The sequence below is a fragment of the Lichenostomus cassidix genome, chromosome 1Aa, assembly GCF_008360975.1.
Source record: "Lichenostomus cassidix isolate B80296 chromosome 1Aa, HeHo_3.0, whole genome shotgun sequence".
NCBI classification, from domain to species: domain Eukaryota; kingdom Metazoa; phylum Chordata; class Aves; order Passeriformes; family Meliphagidae; genus Lichenostomus; species Lichenostomus cassidix.
The window spans coordinates 23,946,229-23,973,768 of NC_139480.1; the positions used below are offsets into that span (position 1 = coordinate 23,946,229).

The following is a 27,540-nucleotide window of genomic DNA, read 5'->3' on the forward strand; positions in this document are numbered from 1 at the left end:
ACCATTCTGCTATTGGAAAACATACGATGGACTACATTTATTTGGTATCTGCCATTTGAACATTAAAATACAGTTAACAGATTTGTAGGCCATTCGTAATAGGATGTTTTGTTGGGCTTTTTGTACTATTTTAACAGTGTGACAGGTATTGTGCAACAAACCCATAGAAATGAACAGTACTGTCACACGTTACATCTATACATGGCTGAATAAAAGCTGTCATTCCCCTATTTCCATACATTAAATGCTTAGGCTAATGAGCTTTTATTGGGAAAAATCCTGTTTCCACTGGACTGACAAAGAAAGCTTTAAACAACTTTTGTCCACATGACTTTCAAGGAAAAAGAAGTCAGACAGGATCTACTATTAAGCATCTTTTTATTGTAGTCTTTAATGTACATGCAGAATTTTTTTTAAAAGTGTCAGTTATATCTGTAAGCTTATAACAATGATGTAAATGTTTGGATCAGCAATGTATTTGGATTAGGGACTAAGAACTCTAAGTGAACAGACATCTTTCAGGATATACAGTTTATATGGTGAATCAAGAAGGTTTTCTTCAGAGTGATTTTCCTCATAAAAAGGTAAAATATTTCTTGTTTACAATCCTGGTTGTTTTTAATACTGAAAAAATCTATAATAGTACACTCTTCATTATGTACATAGAAAAACATAAAACTTTATCCATACCAGTGTCTGTTTTAAATGCAAATAGTAGTTAATAGCTTTGTAAATTTTTTGTGCACCCTCTCCCCTTTTCCCTCCCCCACCCCCATTAAAAAATGCAGCATTTCCTAAAGTTTTCAATGCTTTGGCAGAAATAGAATGGAAGGCACTCCCATGTTAGGTAAAGCAATATGTGAAATATCAGCACTAAATAAAAAAAGCTGTAGGTGTACCAGACAGCTCCATGTTCATCCCAAGGGCCAAATTTTGCACTCTTGTGGGTCAAGAACTGGTTTGCTAGAGATTCCAGCTGGAGCAGGCTCAGACTCCAGCTTGGTTTACAATAAAGCTGGTTAGCCTCACAACTATTTTTACAAATGCTTCACACAAACCAATGAGGATGCAGAGAGCATCTCTGAACACAGTACTATCACGAGGGCAAAAAGCTCTTGCAGGTCACAGCATCAGAACATGTCGCAAAGGCTCTGCTACTGAGGCCTCCCACTTTGCAACACGGTAGTTTCACACAACACCCTCTGTTTAAGACTTCCTGATGTGGCAACTCAGCTAAAAATGAACAAAGCAACACACAAATGTGAAGATTCTAAAGCATCTCTTGTGATGGGTAAATTTAGACTCAGCAAAGCATCCTGAAAACAATCTGTGTGCTAGTGGCAGGCTGACTTCTGCTGATAGGGAAGTTTTGAAAGCTGTAGAAAAGTTTCTCACAGGGGCAGCTCCTCCCTGGCCTCCTGTGGCTTGTTTGGCACTCCTTTGTTTTTCTTTTAACTCAGGATTATCTCTGACATACCTATGATGCACATTTATATTAATACTTTGCAGAAATACCCCAGATGCCAATGAGATAAGCCCCTAAATGCTTGCTAAGGGATGTGTCATAAGTCACAGTCAGGAAAACATTTCCACAATGACCAGTTTTAGCTCTCAACTGCAGTTTGCTTCTGCAATCCTAGCAAAGGCTGAGAAATGACTGGATGCAAACTTCCAAGAGAGAATGAGACAGAAAGGCACCAACCAAAGCTTTTATGTGTCAATGTCTCCAGCCTGACAAAATGTTAAATTTTCAGGGCATATGCTACTTCAGTAATATGTTTACTTAACTAATTTATTCATAGTGCACAATATCTGACCATGACTGTAAATAGCTGCAGTCAACTGACAATCCAATTGAAAAAGAACATTCTGCTAAAACCTGCCAGCTGGTCACGTTCATTCTGCTGCGATAGCTCTGCACTCTTTAGCCACAATAAAATGAATGGCTTTATAGTGTTGGAAAGCATTTTTGTCGTTCTTCAGTATCACTGTGGATTTATCTCACAAGGAATGAAGGGTAAGATAAAAAGGCATCCAACAACACTTCAATCTCTGAATTGAACAGCCAGCAATGATATGCAGCTGGCATGGAAGAATAGCCCTTTAAGGTTAGTTTAAAATGCAGACCAAAGGGGGGAAAAAAAGGCAAAAGAAAGGGAAAAAAAAAAAAAAGGCAAGCAGTCCAGTAAGAATGAACAGTAGAAAAAGAAACTGAGCAAGTGATCCTTTGTTTTGGGCCAGTATATCCACCACCAGTTGCTGTATGTTGCTTTGGGACACACAAAACTGGCACCAAAACACTCCAAACAACACAAAACCTCCACCCCCTTCCTAGGCTGATGGCTCTCCTTGAAATGTCCCTCAGATCTCTTTCCGTACTGTGGCTCGGATGCTGCTGAACACTTTGCCTATGGCCTCAAAGAGTGGGTCGCAGAACGTGTGGATGCAGATGGAATAGACACGGCTAATGCACTGGATCTCAATCAGGTAGCTCCTTATGCACGGCACCACCGCCCAGATGTGCAGGAATGACAAAATGGCAAAGTAGATGCCCCAGATGAGAGCCATAGGAATACCAAAGATTGCTGACAGTAAACGATAAAACCAGTATTTTGTTACAGTGAAGGTGGTAAAACTGGCCTTCCAAATCCCATCAAAGCTGTGTGTTCCCTCTGGCTCAGCAATCACATCTTCAAAATCGATCTGCAGCAAAGAACACAAAATCAGGTCAGTCAGACATTTGCATCAAGGGTGTATTCCAGAAACACCTTTCCTGAAAAGCTTTGTGCCCTGCAACAAAACAGAAAGCACGTACTTCCTACATCCCAACATGGTTCAACCTATTATAACCCATTAAGTCATGAATCTTCAGTAACTACCTTTTTCCAGTGACTACCAGGGAGCCTGGAAATGGTTAGCTCAAAATTAGACATCTAACTTCTAAATGTTGAGTTTTCTACAAAATGGAATATATTTTCCTCATCTGCTACAGCCCTACGGTATGCAGTGCCCTTATGGTCCACTTAAGAGAAAAAGCAGGTGAACAGAATCATATTTCATAGTTTTGACTTTTCATAAATTGTTCAAAAAGTCACCTAAGGAAACAGTGCATTCCAACAGTCACATTTTAGCACTCTCTGTTGAAATACTGAGATGTTCAGGAAGCCTTATTGTCATAACATTTCTATTAGAAAATTAACAGAATTGCAATGATGGTTCAGCTCCATGTCATGCAGACGTCTTTGATATAACCCACAATACAGGATATTTAATTTAGTTAGCACAAGCAATTGTATAGGCACTGCAAACAACAGGAAAAAGAACATCAATACACTATCCCTCTGCAAGAAAATAAATGGCTGTTTAAATCAGATGAAGGAAAAAATACTTTGCATTCTTGGGACTGGATCCCAAAGTGAGATAATAATGCTGCCAAAAGTGAAGATTTACAGGAGCAAGGTTAAGTATAACATGGGCCAGCAGCCTCAGAAACTCAGGCAATAGTACCTTAGCATGCTGGAAGGAGGTGAATATACATATACTCAGTGTAAATATTGCTTATACTGTGAGAAAAGGCTCACAATCACTTCTTTTAATCTAAAATACACATTATAATTGAAAAGCACTCATTCTTCTCTCCTGCTGAATCTTTTATCACCTCCAGACATAAGTTACTAACAAAGGGAAAAATATTATAAAACCACTGTACTTCCCAGCTACTTAAATAAGATAATTCCAAGTAAAAGTGTACATTCTAGGTGCAATCTATGTAAATGGCTGGAAAGTCCTTGAGAAGAAATTTCTGAATCATCTGTGATATCCAACATCTTGAATACCTAACATCAGGCTGGCTTAATTTAACATATGCACATCACTCTCTCTGCCAGTGCTTCCCTGTAGACATCCTGTCACGCAAACTATAAACCTCCTCTTTTTCTGCTACTGTGAACTAGGTTCTAGTGATCTGAAAGTCATTCTTTGGGATGGTAATTCATCATCATCATCACCATCACACCTAGAGGCAGCATTTGGGCTGAAACTTCATCTCCACATAAACCTCGGGCAGACTCTGCATTGGCAGAGTCCCCAAGGAACACACCACAGCACTGTGCACTTGTCCGTAATGGCATGCAGAGCCAAAAATCTCTCTGGACTTTCTGAAACTGAATAGCACAATTTTAAATAATAGCTAAAAAAAGAGATAATAAAGAAGAGTTTGAATAATGGTTCTGTTCTGCAAAAGTTCTACAGGTATGCAATAACCTCTGCTTTTGTAAGTAATGCACATTTGGTACAAATCTTGGAAAACAGTTTCCTTTAAATCAGTCTAAAGACAGCATAGGAATCACACTACATTTACTGCTCAGTAGAGACATGAAATTGGAAATTATTTGGGCTCTGTAATTTCAGTATGGGCAAGACTGAAGGTCTGGTGGAAATAACTTGAATTCTGGGGAAGGCATCACAGGCAACAACATGCTCTCTGTTTTCATTGTGGGGTTATTAGATATAAATGTTCACGTTTGAGGAATAAACAACAGACAAAAAAATTAACTTTATGAAGTACATTGACCATAATATAATTATCTTTATGAGTCATCAAAAGTTAGCTGAAGTCTAGTAAAACAGGGTAAGACACTTTCCCAGATGTTCTGTGATCTTCTTACTAAATGAAAAACACAGATGTCCTTGTATTAATCACAGTATTTTAGGAAATAAAGAAGGAAAGGTTATAGATGTATCATGGAGAAGTCAGTATCTCAGTGACAGCATTCTAATTTATTATATTTATTCCTGCCCCTCCAGATGATCTCAAGATCTGTACATTGTCCACTGAACTCAATCTCATTCAACTGAGTATACATGTTGGAAAAATAAATGCCTGAGTTTATGGAGCAAGTATATTATCCTTTTGGAATATATAAGCAAGCACACAATCTGTTTCTGCAGGTACTCAAACCCAAACTTTTCATTGTAGTTACATCCCATGTTAACTCATTTTCAAAGTGAATGGGTGTTCTTGGCTTATTATCAACATTTCCCTTGAAAGCAGATAATAAATATATCCAGATGATGGCAAAACCCAGGACGATGACAGCAAAAGAAAGTTCCTTCTCAAAAAATATTACTACATAAGGACTACATGGCTGAGCATAGCCCTCTTGTTCTAAAACTTCTGGCAATTTATTTTTTTTGCATGCTTCCCACCAGCTGATGCTGTAATCCTTGGCAAAGGCAACAAAGCCATCATAGAAGTTCAAAGCATCAAGCGCTAGTCAGTGTCATACCTAAAGCCTTTTTATTCAGTTAAGTTGTAGTGGAGTCCATCTTGTATTTTCTCAACTGGCTGATAAGGCAAATATTAGATCTCCTAAGGAAAACAAGTTTGCATTGAGCTCCATCAGCCTTTTCATGGTTGTACCTTCAATTTAGCCAAGTGAGACCTATTTTTACCAGAAATGCATTTTTTTGGCATGAAAAATGAAACCATAGTTTAATGTGAATTTTCTGGAATTTTAAAACATACAGTAAGATTGGCCCATAACTTGATTACTTTCAAAATAGTTCATTGTAATGAAATGGAAAATGGAAGGCAATAAACTCATTGGTTTTCAAATCAAATAGTAAATTTTCTGTAATTGTGATTCTCAGTAACTAACACTTTTAGCCTGTTGTGTTCAACAAAATGCCCAAGGAGTTAATCCTGGGGAGCTGACAGAAGAATCATGCCATATAACATTTCCAGATGGACAGCCCTGTCCACATTCCAGGAGATAATGCTAATATTAGAACATTTATGATATATCTTTGGTCAGGATTTCCCAGCTCAAGTCATACAGCGTTGTCCTAAAAGTACCCAGGAATAAATCTATCTGTGAGATAATAGTGATGTATTCATGACACCAATAATTATCAAGAGATTATTTTCTTGGAGCAATTTCAACAGCTCTCAGAATGCTTCAACCAATGCACAGAAGTTGAAGAGACGGCTCTGTAGGAGTGATAGCTGATGTCACACTACTAAGTCTTTTCCCATTTCATTATTCCTCAAGTAACATGTTCCACATTACCCGAGTCTGAATAAGGGAACTTGTGAGTGAAAAGACAGAAAAATGGCCTGACAACTCAAACTCTTAGCTGAATACAGTGTTATCTTCCCAAAAGCCATAAGAACATTACAAAACAATGTACATGTCAAGAAAGTCCAGCTCTGCCTAAGACACCAAACTGTGCAGTGCTGTCCAAAACCAGACATACCTGCAGCAGTATCTAAAAAAAGACAGGCGAGGAGTCGAGGTAATCTGGGCTCTTCTACTTCTCATGTGCTAACAGACCACTGCCTGGGAACCACTATTTATTTCACTCTTCGAGCAGTACAGATAAGTCTTTATGCTGCAGGAAGTGATATGTCACTCAGATTCTTCCTGCACTAAACCACTCCCATGAAAGATCCTGGTTTTAACTTGTAGGGATCAGTTCTCCACAGGCTGCAGGAGAAACAGGTGACTGGATGCATTTTGCCTTGCTGTGGGTTACATTTACATCACTTGGATTACTCACTCCCTCCTCAGTCCCTCCTACTACTCTCCCCTGGTTTTTACTTCAGTAGCACTCACTGATGGTGAGTGTCATCAGACTGATAAAGGGAGTCCAACTGAACTAAGTAAAGTGAAAATAGGACTGACAGGAGGAAGAGAAGTGCCCAGAAATATGATTCTACAGAAGAAAGATACTCTCATTTCTGGTAATGAATCTAACTGTCTTGCAAGGGTAAGACACCTTTTCAAGGGTATTATTCTCAAGGTCACTTCTGCCAAAGAATCATGTGCATGTAGATCTGTGAGCTCTTATTTTATCTACATAAAGGCTTTCTTAGGTTAGGCACCGGTCTGCTCACTAGATTACTCTGTAAATTCTAGATTACTTGTTTACTCTGCTCTCATGAGTGACATGCATGTTCATCATGAAGTCTGTTCCTCCAGAGCTGTTAGGGTGTGCTGTGAAATCACTCTGAGGCAGTTGCCAGGCTAGTGAAAACACATGCATGTTCACTTATGACAGGAGAGGAGTACAGGAAATTTGGTTTGACCCTCTAAAGGATGCTAAAAACTTGCTATAGCCTTCTGTTTCAGACTAAACTATTAAACACTATCAACTCCTGTTCCATGCCTACAATGCACTTCCTGACTTCAGCTATTCTTTGTTTCCTACTATTCAGTTTGGTAAAGCCAGTTTTTACATTGCTTGAAGCTTTTGTCTGATTCTGCTCTGAGAATTAATGCAGCTTCTTTTGCTCTGCACATGTTTATTAAACTTCTATCAGGAAATTAAGGAACCTGCTTTGATTCTAAAATAGATTTATTTACAAGAAAGGGAAATGGTAGGGGACTTATTTACAAGATTTATTTACAAGAAAGGGAAAACGTCTATTTAAAGATCAGAACTATCAATTAAAAAAAGCTTAACAGTGTGAAGTTATCATCTGACTCAATAATATATGCCACAGGTATGGAATAAGTTCACCTGCTGACCTTGTCCATTCAAGTCCCTATGTATCAAAAGCTGGCAGGCTGGAAAGGTATATTAAATGCCAGACTCAAATCACCTGATTACGAGTTCTGGTTCTCAAATTTTGTTCTTTTGAGGTTCGTAGTATTCATTACATAGAATAAATTACTGTGCTTGGTCCTAATTAAGACCACCAGCATTAGGCTTTGACCTACATTTCTGTGACTGTAACTATAATAATTCATATCTTTGTGTGTGGTAGCTGCATGCTGCCACTGTGCTCACAGCATACAGTTCACATAGCCAGGCACAACCCCTACTCCACTCCAGAGGAACCCAAGCAAGTGCTGAGAATGCCAACATTTTGAGTGCCTTCAGTATCTCTTGGAGTCAGTAAAAGGATCCTTACTGGATCGTTCTCGATTGATCACTAATATATCCAGTCAGGCAAAGCACTTAAATATGCACACAACATGAAAAATGTGAACTGTCACACTGATGTCAATATGCTTACATGCTCTGCCAGACCAGGGTTAAAGTCTAGGCTGAATGTATACAAGAAAGAGTCATAAGCTAGTTTGCTTTACATTTTTATGCACAACGTAGAAACATTCTTTGCTGCTTACCCTGCACTTTATTTTTAAAGAGGTTTTCCCTGTTCCAAGACCTAAGTATAATATTGTTTCACTGTATTAAAATGGATCCTTGCAAGACTTGAAGCAGACATAGTATTTTTTTTTGTTGTAACAAATGCAATTTGTAAAATTCACAAATATATTCAATGTCCTTTAAAGAAACATTCAACATAAGAAAATGTATAAACTATCACAAAATGACAAGCCTTTCCATGGCATGGGTCACATCTGGGAGGTGATGTTAAAGACAGGTGCAACACTATTAAAGCTGGAGAAGGCTGTGGTGCGTATTATTATAAAAAGAAAATGTGTGAGCACATGAGATCATTATTAGCTTCTGTACTTCCACATGCTAGCTGGAACTTAAAAATTGCATGGAGAAGAAAGGAATCGCAGCAGCGGAAAAAAAAGTTAAGCAATAAACTAACAACCTTTCCGTTAAATCACTTATGCCAGTTAAACATTTACTTATTTCCTTGATCCTTTGGAATACCACATTACCACATATTCTGATGCTTGTCTTGACCACTGCCACAGTTTAATAGAAAATTATGAAAAGTTTATACTTCTTCTACTGAATCTGCAGGAAAAAGGATGGGGAGGTGTTGGGACTTACAGCAGAAAAGCTACTCTTCCTTCCCTCCCATTCACCCTTTTAAGAGCACTGTGTAACGTCCATCTGGCAAATGTTTACCTGTACTTATATAGAGAAGCTGGCACTTTGTTCCTGAAAACATAGACCTTCAGGATTCCTAGATGGTCTACTTCCTCACTAATCAGGTTTCACCAGCAAACGTTAGGTGGTCTCTGGTGTTTACTAAAGACAAAACTCATTCTGCTCTACAGTATTTGTATAAACCTCAAGCTAAGCATGGGTCACTACAAAATCCAGCAGCACTCCGTTCCATCACAAGACAAGAGTCCCTCTAGGCTGGGCTGCAGTATGATTAGGTTTTGCCTGTCAACCTCAAACTGCCTTCAGAGCACACTGCTTTTCTGGGGACTGGCCAGATCACAAGGCACAGCAGTTGCTCCTTTGCAAAAAAAAAAAAAAAAAAAAAAAAAAAAAAGAAAGAAAAAAAAAGATGAAATAGATGCCATGAGTGCAGATGGCTAGGCCCAGAGCTGTTGTGTAAAGCTTGTTAAGTGCAGAAAAATTACATTTAAGTATTTCCAAAGTGAATGAAAGCCTAAACAAGCAAGCAGAACTGTTGCACCCCAGTTACTTGAACAAACTGACCAATGAATTTGCTTTTCCTCCCCTGTCTCCCTGTGCCTGCTTTCCACAGTAGGGCAAGAAAACTGCTCTCCTGGCAGATCTCTTAATGGAAACAGTGAATCTTTCCTGAGTGCTACAGAGTGTGCCAGAAAAGCAAACAATGCTTCAACAAACAAGGATATTCTTGGTGGAAAGCAGAATTCAAGAACTGCACTCTTCTAGCCAGAGAAGAAAACCAGTCCCGTCTGGAGTGACTCCTACTACATCCATAACAAATACTCAAATGCATTATGAAAATGTGAAAATGATGCCATGACTTAGAAGAGGTGGGGACTGCAGATCACCATTTCACAAACTGAAAATCACAGAAAAAAGCAAAACAAAAATTTGCTACTAATTACTGAGAGAACAACCTCCTCCTCGCTGCCCATGCTGAACTACTGATTACATACCAGAAAAGCCCTGCTGATGGGCTTTATTTTATCAGATGGGCAGGCTCACCAAAACCTGCGGATGTACTGGTGACAAAGATGTGACTGATGCCAATGGGTCAGCACTGTAGCAACCAGCCATTCTCCAGAGATGTCTGTCCTGTTCCAACACAGGCTGGCAGAAGGACAGACAAGCAGCTTCAAGGAAAGATCTGCACTCCTCTGCAACACAGCAAAACTTCCTGTGCAGGTGGGGATACCATGTCAGCCAGTTCCTTGACAAATGTCTTGATGTTGTTGGAGTAAGCAGTCAGAAAATAAAATTACTGTTTTCCTCCTTGGAAACTGGGCTGCTGGGAGGTTATTGCAGCTTTCCCAAAGAGAAACTCTTAAGAAGCTTTCTTTGTTTTGATTATTTGGTTCATGTTCCACAGTTTCTCATTTGATATGGCTATTTTAGCAAAGAACCCTAATACATATATGTATATCCACATATGCCTGTCTGTCTGTATGTTTAAAGAGGTATATTCAGGAACATGAATATCAGTGTGAAGCTTTGACTACACTAAACATAACAGCAATTTTTTCTTTTATTTCAGTGGGGCCTGGAGTTCAGCAGAATCCAAAAACTTTAATAAAAGACATAATGTAAACTGATTTTATATTTGAAATTATATTCAATAAATATATTTACATTTTATTCTTCCATGCTTATATGGTATTAACACAATAAACTGGTATTAACTATAACTTTTTAGAATTCGGTCTAGCTAGAACTTAGGCACTAATGGGAAGTGGAAATATAGTGACCTCAGACTCTTTAATGGTGCACAGACAGACAGGGACCTTTGAAGGTTGTTTTAGATCTGGAAACTAATTTTTCCTCTTTATCATTTGTAAAAGGAGTCCAAGGAGAGGAGACTCTTGATTATGTATACTACTGATAAACACAATCCCAATTAGCTGCTGAAATTCTTTTTTGCAAATCTGTATAATTTGTTTTCACCTTTTATCTCATTTTTACCTGAACCATTCTTATTGCTGACAGTCAGTGTGCAGTGATGCCCAGCTGCCTCTCTCTTCCTCTATAAAAAAAAAAATTGTCCCTGCATTTGTATTGTTAGAAGGTTGTCTTTCTTATGGGGGATCCTAAGTTACTGATTCTTAAATATAAGGTAAGTATTTCTTTAGCATTTCATAAAACCAAGACATCATTGCTTTACAGTTCTGTTCTTGTCAAACTGCATGAGCACAGTGATGGGATCGAGTGCACCCTCAGCAAGTTTGCTGATGACACCAAGCTGTATGGTGTGGCTGACACACTGGAGGAAAGGGATGCCTTGACAGGCTTGAGAGCTGGGCACACGTGAACTTTGTGAAGTTCAACAAGGCCAAGTGAAAGGTCCTACACCTGGGTCAGGGCAGACCCAAGTACAAAGACAGCTGGATGGCAACCAGATTGAGAACAGCCCTGCAGAGGAGGATTTGGGGATGGCGGCTGATGAGCAGCTCAATGTGGTTTGGCTTGCAGCCCAGAAAGCTGACAGCACCCTGGGCTGCAGCAAACAGGTTAAGGAAGGTGATTCTCCCACTCTGCTCTCATGAGATCTCATCTAGAGTGCTGTGTCCAGCTCTGGGGCCTCCCCGACAAGAAGAATGGGCCTATTGGAATGAGTCCAGAGGAGGGCCAAAAAGATGTTTAGAGGGCTGGAGCACACCCTCTGTGAAGACTGGCTGAGAGACTTGTGGTAGAAGAGAAGGCTCCTAGAGCAGGACATAAATAGGCTGTAGAAGAACTTCTTACAAAGGCATGTAGTGACAGGACAAGGGGGAATGGCTTAAAGCTGAAAGAGAGTAGGTTTGGATTAGATGTTAGGAAGAAATTCCTTAGAGAGGCCATAGGAAAAGGTTTCCCGGAGAAGCTGTGGATGCCCAATCCCTGGAGTGTTCAAGGTCAGGCTGAGGGGAATTTGAACAACCTGATCTAGTGAGTGGCATCCTCTCAGACCATGGCAGGGGGGCTGGAACTAGATCATCTTTAGGGTCCCTTCCAACCCAAACCCTTCTATGACACATGAACTTGGACTTCATAAAACAGTTGATGACTTTATGGCTGAGCTCTACAGGAGATAGATAACTGATCTTGAGGGAAAACTGATTATTTTTTGTAGCATCTGTTTGAATTCCAAGAACTGATTTCAAAGCAGACAGAGGAAATGTTGCAATCCATCTATGAGACTCCCTTAGGCTTTTTTGGAACTCAGAATATAAATTCAGCACAGCAGGAGTTTGGACAGAGAATGTGATGCTTTCACCTTCAGCTGTGAGAATGTCTTCTCACTTCTTATCTATGAAGTTGAATTTATCAGTTCCTATTTGTGTGACTGCAAACAAACTCTACCCTTCTACAGCCCCACTAACATCTAGAGCACAAATCCTTCACCTTGAATAAATTATATTTTATCAATTCATGAGCTCATTAAAATGGGGACAGTGGCACTGAAATTATTATTTTTTTGACTGCTAATCTGATAAAAATTTCCAACAAGAATGATAGTGCATAAAGTTCCAATCTTTTTTGAAGCTATCAAAAGACATTTTCCCTAAGAAATCTGCCAAGAAAATATAAGGAGACTAATGGGGTTAAACCTGCCTCCCAAATAATTCAAATGAAATTAAATGCCATAGTTTCTCTTTCATGTTCAAAATAACCAGCCCTTTTTAAGTCCAAGATGGGTTTTGTTACTGTAATTTGTCTGAAAAAGAAATATGGTAGTCCTGGATCAAAAAGCTCAGACAATCAATTACTGATGTAGACTTCATCCTACTATTAGAAGGGTACTTGAGAGCTGTGGGAAACACAAACTTATCTTAGTTTAGAACCATATCTGTCTTCAGTTTTCTAGAGATCACAAATGTTACAGAATCACCCAAGCTCATTTGCATTTTCTTCTTTCTGTTGCCTAAAATACAACCAAGATCAAATTTCCTCACCGGGGACCTCACTGGCAAACCATTCTACTGTACACACTTATCCCTTTTTCCCCTGGAGAGTTTTGTGTTTCAATATTTTTTATTTGTTTGTTTTAGATATCCATACTCTATGCAACAGAAGTTGGTGTTTCTATCCATATAGTGGGCTAAAATTCTACAATGAATTCAAATTGCTTTTACATTTTCTACCATATGATCTGAATTCCGTTGAAATTATCAGAATTGAAAAGTATTTGTCTTTTCTGAATCTGAAATAGTGTCCAATAAATTCTAACAAAAGGAACAGCCATGCTGAATCATTTGCTCTGTATCCATGATCATCAAATGAACATTTTTCTATGAAGTTATGAGTCATGTTCATCATGCGAAGCAAGAAGGCTGTGCATAAGGCTTTAATAATACCATGAGTTTAAATGCAAACACATTTTTTTGAGAAGGAAGCTTTCACTGGAACAGATGCCATTATTAGCTGTGATCTTATGGACATTCAGAAATCCCATGTCTGGGAACTCCTAATTAACATGCAAGAAAACTGTTTTTCAGAACTCTTAAAACCTTGCTCAGACCTCGTATAAACTGGCATTCATAATGACTCGAGTTTTTAATCTCTTACTCCTAGACTAGAATTGGAAGAAATATTTGAAATAGAGTTGGATCATGTGGGTAGTCAAAGTCAAACATTTGAATTTTCTTGCATTTTAAATCTAAACCCCATAGCTTGTTAATAGGACAGAGTTACAGAACCATTTCATTAAATCAGTTACGATTATGCACAAGTAAGGTGTCATGTCTAAGCTACAAGTATCAGCAATTGAGAGAAGCCCTCTGAGAACACTGCCTGTCCTGTCCTATGGCTAAGGTTAAACTCTGTGATGTGAATCTGCCTCCAGAGGCATCTCACTTTGATCACTGCCAGTAGCAAGAGCTCAGATGACAAGCTTGGATTAGAACACATACACACACACACACATCTGTGTATCTATTTATTTATATGGATGTAGTTAAACTTAAATATTTATCTATTTTCTCATGGAAACAGTATCTAAAAACGAAGGGTCTGCCATTAAATTTCACTTAATTCCTTATTTCAGAAATAGCACCTGATCAGCTCTGCTTTTCTCTCATTTTACCATGCTGAAGAGCAAAATTCTTTTCCTCTCAGGTTGACACTTCTCACATCTGAGTGACAGCCCACCTCAGGTTTCCCATCCAAAAAGAGCAGTGGGTGACACCTGCTTTCCTTCCAGGGGGTTCTCAGGTGTGGGGATGGGAAGTGCTCTGATCAGGCATCTCTCTGCATCTTAAACTGTGCTCTGTGCAACAGGGAAGGACCTTAATCATAAATGTAAACTATTCTTGAAAACCCTCTCCTTTTATTATGAGACAGAAATTGTAAATAGCTTTAAAATGCCTGAGTAATACTTTCCCCCTTAATGAGTTCATAAGGGAATTACAGTACTTGTCAATATCTGACTAAAAATTCCAGACTCTTCCTTGCAGTGAGTTGAATTGCCCTTAACTGCATTATTTTGAAGTGGAAGGCATAAATACATAACTATTTTAAACTTGGTACAAAAGCTCTGCATCCTCACATCTGTAGCCAAGTACTGGAATTTTTTTTTCCCAGAGCAGAAAGGACTCCTATACAACAAACAGCAGATAAATGCCACTTGTTTAAAACAAAATAATAATTACGTTCCAGACGGTAAACCAGGCACAGGCCTCTCTTCCTGGCATATCACTGTAGGAAAAAACTGTCAGCTGGGGATGTGACTGCACAGCTGGTCCTCACTAGTCCCAAAGGACTAGACTTTGCAGGGCTGGCTGCAAGGTCTGTCCCCGTTCTCAGCAAGGAAGTTACTGAGAAGAGCAATCTGTAGGAGAAATGGCTCCCTCCTCTGTGTCTTACAAATTCAGTAAATCTGTGCAGCCTTGACCAAAGATAATGCTGAGAAAGTTTGAACTCCAGAACTGGAAGGCCGCAATTTAGCCATACTCTGGAAAACACTAATACTGTGATGGGAAACAAGAAATGCAAAGCATGAACTTCAGGCACCTTCATGTGAGTCCTGGGTCATTGGGGAATGAATGAGAAAAAAAGCAATAAGCGTTCCACCCTGTTTGCTGTGTCTCATCACAAATAAAACCTGCAGGACACAAGTCCAAGAGCAGAACTATCCAGTGAAGGAAATACAAAATGTATAAAACTATGGCAAACCCCCTGTATAATCACCAGCATGATTCCTGGAGAGCTCCTAGGTGCACAGAGGCTGTTTCTCCCTTGCTAGATTCCCTTCTTGCCTCCTGCCTGACTAGCCACCTTCACAAGCCAGTGTCTGAAGAAATGGGACCTCTAGCCACATTCTCCTACTGTCAAAGTGATGCATGAGGACAATAAGTATAAGCAAGAAAATCCTTCCTTTCTGGTCTCCACTGAAAAAAATTGGAACAAAAAGGAAATTCTGCTGATTTTTACTAGACTGTGCTTCCCCCAGTGCAGAGCCGTCACCTCCACTGTCTGCAAACCTCAGATTCCACAAGGCCTTGTTCACATCCCCCTCTGAACAGAAATCCAGTCATTTGCCCCATTTTTCCAGAATCCTCCCAGCACTTAGCTTCCACTTGGTAGTTAATTCCAAGACAAACCATATACAAAGCCACCAACAGCTTTGATCCAAAGCTGCTCCATGTGTCTAACTTTCATGAAAGGATCTTGAGCAGGTTTCTCCCCCTTGCCTGGATCCCAACCCTAATGCCGCCTGCACCACGCATCTGCTGTGGGGGAAGCTGTACAGATGCTCTGTGTTGCAAATCAAGGGAACATGTCTCTTGCTTCTCACAAGAGAAGGTTATTTTTAAAATGTGCTATGGAAGTATTTGAATACAGACAACACTGAGGCCTTTTAGAGAGCTGCTTACAGAGCAGATTCCTCATTCTCTGTCTAATCATTTCTATTTCATGGCTGACTGATTTGTCCCCAGTTTCCATGCTGTTGTGCCTCATAGTCAAGTGGCAAGAAACACATAAAATGCTGGGTAAAAAACAGAAGGTTCTGAATCTAGAAAAATGCAATGGCTCTAAACAAAACTGAGCTCAGCCTGAGCCATGCTTCTGGCTTTACAGGACTCCTACACATTTTTTTTTCTCTGACTTTCGCTATCTGACCAAGACTGGGGACTCCTTCAGTTATACAAGTATATCTTTTACACTCTGGATGTTTTACAGCCAAAGTAAGAAAGGCAGATGCATGACAGAAGGGGACTACAGACTGACGGCTAAGGCAGGAACTAAATCTGTGTATTTTCACCCCAATACAAGCCTGACCCTTGGTACTGGGTCTGAATTTTATTGCTACATCTAATAGACTGAACCTGCACGCAGGGTCCAGATAAAGGCAAATTGTGGCAAAATTCCTCTCTCTACTCTTCAGCTTGGACTATCTACAAAATACTTGAAGTTATTCTTATTTATCCTTGTAACAAAACAGAAAATGTTGTTTTACAATGCCATTTTGTACAAATACTGCTGCTCTTATGGTGTAAAATGGATCCTGTCTGGTTAACATTAGATTAATTTTGGTATTTTCCTGTGTCTTGATGTGACTGTGTTCACTACCAGAAGCTCACTTGCTGACACAGAGACAGTACTGGTATTCTGGCTGTTTGCTGTTTTTCAGTGAATGTGCTGGTCCAAAACTATTTCAAAAGGACAAACTGAAAAGCTTGTTTTTTCCATTCCTACACTTATTATTTTCCAAGTTTATTTTAGAAGATGGAATGTAACAAACTTCCTTAATCCTTGCCTCTGTGGGAGGCAGAGAGGGCAGGATGGGCTTTGTATGTTTCAGCTTCTTGTAAGTCCATTACGTTTTTTTCTGTCAGTGGTCTCACTCTTTTCCCAGCAGGGTCTTTCTTTCATAAGGTTAGGTTTGTGGACACCAGGATTCTGACTTGCCTGGGGGCTATGACTCATCCTCAGAAGGACTGGTTGCTTTGGGGACTTCTTCTGTTGATGTACGCAATAAACCATGATACAGTGTCATTCATGAGCTCTTGCATTCCCTGTCTACCCAACTGCTCTTCCAGGGGCAGAAGAAGAAAAAACAACTGCTCTCTCTTTTTTAAAATCAACCATTTTAAAGGCAGTTTTGTACCATTAAGTACACAGATGATTTTTTCTGAACAAATAATTATGTGTCTTTTTACTTGGCTCCTTAAAGATACAAGCTGCTGTGAGGGATAATTCTTAGCATGGATCCAGCAATATGACCATGGCTCGTCATATTCAGCACCTTCAAATTGCGTTGAAGTCTGGAATTTGAATTTACTCATGACCTTGTTAAATTGTCTGCACATAGCATGAGCCATTTTACAGATACCCATTCAGGAACCAGAGTTCACCCTCTTGATTCTCTGGAAACAATACAATTTTTTTCTTTTTCAATAATGGGTCTTCGTTACAACAAACATGGTGAACCACACACACTCTGACACTGCTGGCCACTAAGCAAGGCAATTAATGGCTTAGTCACCCACGACAACTGGGCAGCTCCCATTTTTCCTAGGGTCTGACAAACCCAGATGACAGCACCCTCAATTTTCACATTGTGGCAGTGCATTCCTCCCTCCTCCTTTCCAGGCTGCAGTGTGATCTGAGAAATGCTTGTTAGGCCTTGGTCTTGAAAACAGAACCTGGGCTCAGCTCTTTTCAAGTCTATCAGAAATACTGTGTGCTCCCAGGAACTGCTAACAAGCTCCTGTTTGCCTTACAACCAGCCTCAGAAAATATTCCTCTTGCCTGAATGGCATAACATTCCGGTTCTCAAACTTTCAGAGAAAGTGTGGACCAAAACTGTGGCCAGAATGAAATATTGTTATGACTAAAGCCCACTCTCTTGCAACCCTATAAACAGTGGTTCAAAATGGGGCCTTTCGAGCTCTCCTGAACCGCAGCAGGCCTGTGACCAGAAATCTCCCTCTGAGTGGGACCTCTCAGAGCCAGCAAACCCTCCGGTTTGCTATACCTGGAGGATCACTGAAAGCAGATGTGTCCTGGGCTGATACCCACACTCTTCAACGCCTAATCCTTCGCCCGTTGGGAGAAGCAAAAGCATCTGAAGTAAGTATTTCACTGACCTCTGAGGGGCTTGCACTGACTGTTTCTGTCCATGTGCAAGCCCCTGTGCACATGCTGTACCAAATCTGAGAGAAATACTGCTTTTTTAGATGTTTAAGTACCTTGGATATCTAAGTAAGTTAGACTTGTGAATAAGTTTTGGTCATAAACTTACTTAAATGCTGCTAAGTATTGTTCTTTTGCTAAGTTGTTAACCATAAGTTGTAAGCTAAGTGTTGCTAAGTGTTCTTCTGCTGAGTTGCTAAGTGTAACTTCAAAGTTGTAAGTTAGGTTAAATGCTCTTAAGTGTTATTCTGTGTTAAATTGTGAAGGTTAAGTTATAAATTAAGTTGAAGCTCTAAGTTAGATGTAAGTTAAGTGGTTTTCCAATGTTAAATTGAAGTACTGTTTAATTGGAGTGTTAAGTTTTTAGGCCCTGTTCCTTTTTATCCTTGTCGCACTGTCTTTTGTAACACACACACCTAAGCGCACACACACACACACCCCTAGACAGTTCTCAGTTCACTTCTGTTTTCATTGCCTGCATTTTGCTTGGTTTTGTTGTTGCTTGTTTTCCTTTGCTGTGCCTTGGCTGTCCTGTAAGTAAGTAGAGTGGATCGTGCCAATGAACTTCTTGTGCTTTGTCTCTTAATATTAAATCTGACTTTTGCTCATACCCTTGCTGATGAATTTTTAGGAGATCTCACTCTCATTTGTATCACACATGGGCTGTATAAATTTCTCTGTATAACATTTTTTTCTAAGAGAAAAACTCTCTGTGATTTTTCTGACCAAAGAGACTTCAAGCAAAAATCTCCATCGACCCTGACTTGTCAAGAAGTCAAACTGATTTATAAACCCAAAAAAAAAAAAAAAAAAACCTAGGCAAGGGCACAGTTAGATTTTGCTTAGCTTGCTTATCCTTGAGGGAAGGAAAAATACCGAAGAGAACAAAACAGAACAAGGACACAAATCCAACCGCCACCAGGACCTCTGATTTTGCACCCACCAGTCTTACGGAGGGCAATCTGGTTTGTGACATCTCCTCGCCCTGCGTGCCTCGGGGAAGGAAAATCCTTCCGACGGTGTTACACAAGGTCACGCAACTCATCCCCCGCTCCCCGGCAGGACGTCCCATCTGCAGAGCTGACGGCAGGCACACACCGCGTTGGGAGCCCCGCTCCCCCGGCCGGCTGCGGCCAGCCCAGCCCGGTGCGGCCAGCCCAGCCCGGTGCGGCCAGCCCAGCCCAGCCCGGTGCGGCCAGCCCAGCCCGGTGCGGCCAGCCCAGCCCGGTGCGGCCAGCCCAGCCCGGTGCGGCCAGCCCAGCCCGGTGCGGCCAGCCCAGCCCGGTGCGGCCAGCCCAGCCCGGTGCGGCCGGCCCAGCCCAGCGCGCCCCCGCGGGAGCGAGCGGCCAGCCCGGGACGCGGCAAGCCCCGCTCGGCACCAGAGCAATGAGCCCCGCAGGGCTGCTCTGGCCGCTGTCCGCCTGTCTCCTGCCCACTCCCCATTTCCTTTAAAGAAAAAAAACCAGCCCCTAGCCCGTCCCCTCCGGTAGCAGGTGGAGGGATGAGGTTCGCGGGCTTCTGCCGCCCTGAGAGTCCCGCGTATCTGCCTCGGCAGGACCTTGGATGCCCCCGCGCCGTCCCGCCCCGGCCCCTCACCTTAACCACGTCGTCGTTGAGGTGCTTGGGGTCTCGGTTGACCAGGTCGATCTCTTTGGTGTGCACGTCGTGCACCGCCTTTTCGCTCAGCTCATCTGCCATCATCTTGTTGTTGGGCTTGTAGATGTTGCCCTGCTCCCGGACGGGCGCCGTGTACAGAAAGCCCTGCGGGGAGCAGAGGGAGCGCGGGCGGGAGGGGAAAGCCCAGCTGAGGCGGGGAGGGCAGGGCAGGGCTGGGCAGGGTTAGGCTGGGCTGGTCCGCGCCGCGCAGGGGGAAGGGCAGGGGGAGGCGGCCCCGGGTCCCGCGGGTAGCGGGATCGTGGCTGCGGGGCGGCCCTCGCCCGGCTATTTAACCGCGGGGCGCACACCACACCCCCGCGGTGCCAGGCGCCGGCTCCCGCTCCCGCCGCCAGGCGGCCCCGGCCCCGCGGCGTTGCCCCAGGGCGGAGCGAGCGGCCCCTCGGCGGGGAGGGCGCTGGTGCGCCCCGCGGGCACGGTGGGGAGCGGCCGGGGCTCCCCGCGCAGCGCTCTCCCCACGCCGCCCTCGCCGCGCTGACCTGAGCACGGCGCCCTCACCACACACTGTCCTCACTATACCGCCCCCCTATACTGCCCTTCACCCAGGGCCATCACCGTGCCCTCTGCATCCCGGTGCTCTCGCTATAGTGCTCTCCATGTACCGCCCTTCCCGCGCGGCGGCCAGCAGCCCCGCTCCCCGCCCAGGACGTGCGCCTCGGCTCGCCCTGTCCCGGTGTCCCTGCCCGCAGGTGCCCGGCTGTCCGCCCTCCAGCCGCCCAACCGCGCCCCGCTCCTCCGAAGGCTCAGGGAGCCTGGGGGCCCGAGCTGCTGCAGGTACCATGCCCCGCTGGTCCTACCTCCGAGTCTACGTATTTGGTGCCGGACATGCTGCCGCGGGCTGCTGACGGCTCTGCCGCGAGTTACTCTGCCCTGTGGCTCGTAGGACCGCAGGCAGGAAGATCCCGCTCAGCGGAGCGGGCGGCCGGGGGAGGTAGCTGTGAGGAGAGGGCTGGCGGCTGGCCAGGGCGGCTCCCTGCCTCCGGCTGGGGTGGATGACAGCGGCGGGACGGCCCCGCACATGGCAGGGCGGCCGGGAGCCGCCGCGGGTGGGAGGGGAAAGTAGCCCTGTCCCGGCAACCTGGGATCCGGCGGAGCCGGTGCCGGATGCTTGGGCCGCGCCGCGCGGAGACAGGCGCGACAGGGAGACGAACAGGGTCCCCTCCGCGTCATCAGCCCTGTCCCGGCCGCCCACGACCCCCGACAGTGGGTCCCCGCCGCTGGGCACCGAGGCGACAGTGGCTGAGTGCGGCAGAGTCACCTGGGCAAGGGGGGGGCAAGAAAGCCCCGAGGAGATGGAAAACTTCAGTTGTGTTTAGCGTGCAGAGCCAGCGAGGCGTTTGTCGAGCTTCCCCCTCCCGGCATTGACAATAGTTTACAGAGAAGCATCGCTGCTCCAGGAACAGTTGTGGAAACTTGGACATCCTTGGGATGAAGAAAAAGAGATTTTTCTCAACTGGTTCATTTCAAAACTATGCAAATATTTAACAGTTCTGCACTTTAATACTGGTATATTTTTCCCGGGAGGAGATTGATCCATGCATGTCTACCATGAATATTTACCACTGGGATTGACTTTTAAAGGGGAATGGTGGGACGCCGTCTTGCCATGCTCTGTTCTCAAGGGTCTTTGTAAGCTCAGGGGCATATGTCGGTGTAAATGCTATAAAAATAAATATTCATCACTGTATTCAAGATGGCTCAGGTTAGGGTTGAGCGTCACTATACATCTATAAAATTAATTCTATTTCCCATTTGTGTGTGTGTGTTTGCAACCATTAGTTTTGTGTTAGGAAATCAGACTATAGTGAAAGATTTATAGCATTAACAGAAAAATAGTGACCTTAGGGTTATGCCATTTAGCACAGAATTGCAGCAACAGAAGTAGAAAATTTGTAACTGCAGTATATTTGGCTTTGGCAGTTCAATAGAGAAATGACCTCAAAGAAGCCCCTGGCTAAGGTGGATGTAGGCTCCACAGATGCAAATAACTACACCTGTTGAAAATGCGGTCCACGAGGACATGTATTTCTGATACATCAGTTAGCAAACAACTTGCTTTCAGAGTTTACATTGCTCATAAACTTTAGAACAAATGCTTTGGATGGAAGTTTTCCAACTTTCCAAGTAAGCTGTAATTTTTAAAAGTAACTTTTTATTGATGCAATAATTCACTTAAGCCATCATTTAAATATTTTTGTCTGTCCAAGCTTTTGAGTGTGTATATGGAATCAAATGAGTGTCTTGAACGACAGAGACTCTGCAATTTTTCTATCCATCTGAAAAAAAGCCTGCAAGACAGTTCTGTGTTTTCATGTCTAGAAATGTTTTTTAATTAGTCACTGTCCTGCACATGAATCAGAACATTTTGATCCCTCATTCAGTTTTACTGGGTATCTCAAGGATTACTGAAAAAAAAAGGAGGTACTTGTTAATTTGAAATGCTGAATTGGTCCTGGAATAGTTTCTTCAGAACCACAACCCCCTTTAAAAGACATTTCTGAATCAAACAACACTACAGCAGGTAGAATAATATAATAAACTAATGGAATTTATAAGTTTTATGGCTTTATGCAGAATAGGTTGCATACAAAGTGAAATGAACTGTCACATTAATGCTGCTTTTTTGAGCTGGAATACCAAGAAGACAGCCTACTCAGGAAAAGGCATGGGTACTACCAAACTGTGAGAGTGAGCAAGTTACATCTGCAGAGATGGAGAGGGATGGAGCCATGGCCCATTGCCTCTAGCACTGCTGTATGACAAATGCACACAAGCTTAACAGCCAGAGACTTGGCATGGATACACACAGGAATTCTGCAAGGATCTCCTGTTAGATTCAGAGGAAGAGTAATAGCTCAGTGGGAAAGGGCCTGGTAAAGGCCTGCAGGAATCTCCTGAAAGTGCAAAGGCTCTGTTCCCCTTCTCAGTTGCTATGAATGGATTATTCAGGGGTGGCTGAAAACTACCAGAAATTGCAGATACTCAAGCTGGCCTTGGAAATACCACCCAGTCTTCTCATGGACCTTTGCTGTGTCTTTAGTAGTCCAGGTAAGATGCTAAATAGGACTACATACCACCTTGGTTGGCACCTCACTGCCTTTCTTCGTCACACCAGCCTTAGGCATTTCATACATAATTTAAAAAAGTTTTTATTGTTCCAAAATCTTGCTTTAACTGAACTTTCAAACCTCAGGATTATCTTACCTGAAAACTTGCTCTAAACCTGGAGCAAAGCATGTGCAATTTATGATCTATTTTTTCCATTTTGAGGGGAGGAAAGGTTTTGTTATGGGCAGGAAACATGTCTTCCCTAAAGCTAGTGCCAAAAAAAAAAAAAAAAAAAAAGGATTGGACAAAATCGCTCCAAAACTGTAAGAAAATGAGTCATGAAACTGAACTGAATGTGGATGACTGCTTACTGAGTGTCTTTGGTATCAAACACTCCTTCTTCCTCCACTCCTCACCTGCCTTTTCGTTTTAAGCATGTGTAATTATTCCAGTCATGGTTTTAGCAATACTCCTGATAGATTCCAGTGTCAGCAAGATCAAAATCAGCCCTGGGAAACTGTTTTCTTTATGTAAAGTTTCAACAGCAACAAGGCCGTCAGGTAACGGGGATGTCCCTGAGCAGCGTGCCTTATGCAGAGCACTTAAAAACTTGAGGCTTAGGAGTGAAAGATCACTGCTTATTTGTCTTCTGTTCAACTGCTTAACCACATCATTTTATGTTCAGTTTTGTATGTTTTGCTGGATGAAAGCTTTAGCCACCAGAATCTTGGTACTGAACTTTTAGCAGTCATGCTACTGTTCTCACCCTGTTGCATAATAAAAAGCATTAGGATAGGTTTAACATGCAGGCCAATGTCTTCCTCATTCCATTATTTAAAGACTTGCAGTCCTGGAGAATTCATGTTGGTCATCTTGTCCCCGCCCTCTGTAGGATTTCTGTATTTTAAAATATAAGTCACTGGATCAGAACTTTTCCATAGAGATGGGTTCCCCTCGCCCCCAGTACACAGGGCTGCAGGTTGATGTATGCATTTGTTATTTGGCCTGTTTGTGCCTTGAATCCAAGGATTAGTTCTACCAGGAAAAATGGGTAGCTCTTCTCACATTCCTTCCTTCTCACAACCTCTTGCCAGGAGTGATTTCATTTTATGTGGAAGTGCTGCTGCCATAAAACATTTCACAATAGCCTAAGGGCTAGAAGAGGTAAACCAACACTTGAGAAACCTGAAATCAATTTTTGCCTGAGGTGTGCCATTGCATTTGGACTCACTTCTGGGAAAGTGTATTTTGGGGAGTACTTTATTCTGCTGATGTGCAGTTAAGTGTATTTTAAGGAGTCGAAGGCTCCCCTTCTTTTGGGATGCTGACTGGGCTTAGATATGAGTAAGATGCCAAGTTGCTCAAATAAGGGCAGTTCTGGGCATGACAAAAATAAAACTGTAGGTATTGTGGGGGGTTATGTGAAAGGGAGGTGCCTTCTGAGTTCAGACATGTTCCTGGTTGGGTGGCAGCTGGGCAGGGATTGCAATTTTGGATCGAAATGCATGACTCTCTATCTCAATCCTGTAGTAGGTGTGTACATCTTTAACAGAGCTGGCCCCTGCAGGTCTTTATCAAGATAGCTTGTAACTGCCTTGACTGGAGAGGCGAATAGATTGAAAGCTTTAATTCTGCCAGACCTTGTGCAAATCAAGCCCCTCTTTTCTCAACCCTTTTCAGTATCAAATTCCTTGAAAACTGCTGAGCTGGACCATGAACACTGGTCTATGTCAACACTGTTCTGTACCATTCTGCCAGTTCTACCTTACTATTAAATGTTCATGTGTTTTATGGAAAATGTCAAGACTATGAGAACTAGTCTGATTAGGGCTTATACAGGATGGGCATTCTGTCACTATGCTTCTCTACCTAAGCATTGCCTGGTAAATCCCAGCTGACACTTGTAGCATTGTGATAGCTCTAATAGTGTAAAATAAAAAAGCAAGATCAGGTAGGTACATGGGGTGAAAAGGCAGGTCTTACTGAACTGAGGCTGTTGGAAAAAAGCTTTCCTCAAGGTTTGAAATAGAAGTGAATCTCTCTACTTTGTCCCATTTGAGTGTCATAAGTAGGATCTGATTCAGTGCTATATAAAGGGGTCCTTCTTTCTTCCACTTGTAGTTGGAAGCGGAAGCTATACAATAGCCAAAACTGAACATCTAACACAGGCGACACTCACCCCTGGCAACAAGTTGTGAGAGAAGTGTGTAGAGAAGAGCTTGCCTCACTACTTATATGACACTCTAATTACTTCCATCAACCTTCCCAATTTCTGCAGCAAATACAACTTTTTATGTAGAAGAGTAAAGAAGCCAAGCCAAGACCAGCCCAATATTTTGCAGTAATCAGTGCAGACTCTTTTCTCTGGAGGATGATTTGAAGCAGGAACCTATCTTAGCTCCTCTGAATTGCCTCTCAGAAGACATTATCCTTTTGTTGAAATGAGTTTAGGAAGATTAGTGTCACCAAGCTAAAATATTATTTCACCCCTAATTTGTAAATCCCTACATGAAGAAAGCACCTCTAATTTTCATGTCTAACTGCTGGTTCAGTATCTCTGGATGCCTTCGACTCTAATTTTTATGACCACAGACAACACTGGTAAAGTGTCTGGTGTTTGACCTTGTTCCATTTGCATTTTTATTTAAAAAAAACCCCAAACACATGTATTTTTCCATGTGCTTTTAGAAGAATTAATAACAGCAATAGTTTTATCTCTGCAGGTGGGGGAATGATCACACCCTGTAAAAATAAAGGACTTACCATTCTTTGGCTTCCACTAAATACGAGTGTGTGGTCTGAGGTCCCAGAGCTGCAGGGATGTTCTGAACTTTTTAGTCAGTGAATGCTTAAGTGAACTTTTTGGATAGGTGGGAACAGGCTCTTCATTTACTAAACCATGAAAGTTTCTGTAAAAATTTTTTTCAATTTATATGGTGAATAACTAGGGTGGTGAAAGATAAGATACAAATAAAAAAGTTTCAGAGTCAGATTAGGAGGAGTTTAGGAAACAGCTGTCGTAAGGAGGCAGGTTAAATTTCTTCATTAATTAAAATTAAAAAGTCCATAAACACAAATCCAGGGTTAGTTCTGTACATTACTTGTGATCTTCACAAAAAACAAGATGCTGAAATATTTTGCATATCAGAACTGAGTTTCCAGCTCATGATTGTAGATCTAAGGTCTGCAGTAATAAAAGATAGGCTGGAATCAAAACACCTCACCGTTATTATTTATAATAGCTCTACCATGGTGACGGAAAGTCTACTCTTGTTACAAGCAGTAACATTTTCCCCATTCCACAGAGGAGAAGATCCCTCAAAGCAATGACCTGAATCAGGCATAAATTTTCCTACATTTGTTGCAGACAATGAGACTCAGTTTCTGGACTCCCTTGTCTAAATTCTCATTTGTAAGTTGCTTTTAAGGGATCAGCTGGAATGGTTTGTCCACATTTTGAACAAACTGGAGACAGACCTAGTCCCACATTGAAGAGCACAGTTCAGTGCCAGTTCCCATTCAGTCCCTGTTATCCGACAGTGCTGTAAGGTACTCACAGTATAGGCTGAGCCAGACCTTCAGGATGTATGTCAGAACCACAAAATCCTGAGAATACCTGCCAGTCAGAGTTGCCTGGGGCAGATTCACACCTGAGTATTGGAGAGTCTGTAAATATTTATACTTCCTTCCACTCATTTTATGGACAAAGTAAGAGTATTTGCCAGACATCTAGTATTTTACCCAAAGTCTAAGAGTGCACTTTGTATTTTCTTGTAGTAAAGGCACACCTGTTTCAGAGAAAGATATTGCTACGAAAAATGTAAGAAACAGCTTTAATTGCAAGGTTACTTGAGTCTTGTAGCAGCTAGAGAAATGGTGAAAAGAACTAATCAATGACAAACCTAAATCAAAGTAAGAACAAACTACCATTTTACTTAATTGCCTGTGGTAGCCAGAGCCAGTTGATTTCAGTAAGCTATTTAAGAATGCATATATCCAGGAATGCATACCATAAAATGATACATCTTTCTCTGGGGAATGGCCTCATTCTCAAAACTTCAGATCCAGACTTGAGTTCCTTCAAAGCTTAGGCTTTTATAGGACTCCTTTTAGACACAAGTACTGATTGAATTATTTTCTTTTTTTTCTTTTAAATGAATTCATCAAGGGGATATTTTTCAGTGGAAAATATCTTTGTAAAAGTCCTTGGATGCTGTAAAAGAAAATAACTCTCAAAAGAGTTCAAGCCTAGCCTGGCCAATTTTATTTTCAAAAGAATTATTTCCATTTTTAACATTAGAAAGGTATTTTGAAGAACACATCTGAAAAACAAGCTAACTTCCTGCAGAATAAAAAAGAACAAGAGATGTTTCCATGGGCACTAATCATTAAGATCCAGTTTTTGAAAGTCATATGAATCCCTCTCTATATGGCAAACACTAAAAATACTTTTAATATACAAAGATGTTCTTAATATACAAAGGATATACAGTGTCAGGTAGCTTTAATAGGTCAGCAGGCAAGAAAAGGAAAATTCTGCAGCTCATCTGCAAAGAAAGCCTGTAAAAAGAATTAAGCATTACTTTGAATGTTGCCAAAATTCTGCAGAGAGACCTGCTTTAGAGAAAGCAACCATTCTGTATGGGCTTAATTACACACAGAGATATGTTATTTTCTACTATAAATACACTAAAGGCAGTTGATGATAGTGGAACTATATTGATGCTCATCTTTACCTCTCACGTATTTTGGAAGAACTGCATCGTATTCTATGCTGTTTGGCATTATAAGAGTTTGTTTAAAAGCTGATAAATCTGAAAAGAAATTAAGTTGAGAATGGGAAACAGC

The 27,540-nt window shown here is 41.9% G+C and overlaps 1 protein-coding gene across 1 annotated transcript; it reads right to left on the reverse strand.

The window, feature by feature from the left end:
• Positions 1–361: 361 nt before the first annotated feature.
• CAV1 (caveolin 1) lies at positions 362–20,682 on the reverse strand. The gene is made up of 3 exons (XM_085042729.1): positions 20,442–20,682; positions 19,567–19,731; positions 362–2,703 (listed from the first exon to the last, which is right to left on the reverse strand). Exons 1-3 carry the CDS (start codon positions 20,469–20,471, stop codon positions 2,362–2,364), a joined length of 537 nt encoding a protein of 178 aa, XP_084898855.1. The 5' UTR covers positions 20,472–20,682; the 3' UTR covers positions 362–2,361.
• Positions 20,683–27,540: the final 6,858 nt, after the last annotated feature.

What these genes read in the sequence shown, in the direction of transcription:
- CAV1 (XM_085042729.1), bottom strand. Translation starts at nt 20,471, where the DNA reads ATGTCCGGCACCAAATACGTAGACTCGGAG. An exon ending in CCAAATACGTAGACTCGGAG is followed by an intron (nt 19,732 to 20,441) that starts GTAGGACCAGCG and finishes TGCTCCCCGCAG; the next exon opens with GGCTTTCTGTACACGGCGCC. An exon ending in TCAACGACGACGTGGTTAAG is followed by an intron (nt 2,704 to 19,566) that starts GTGAGGGGCCGG and finishes TCTTTGCTGCAG; the next exon opens with ATCGATTTTGAAGATGTGAT.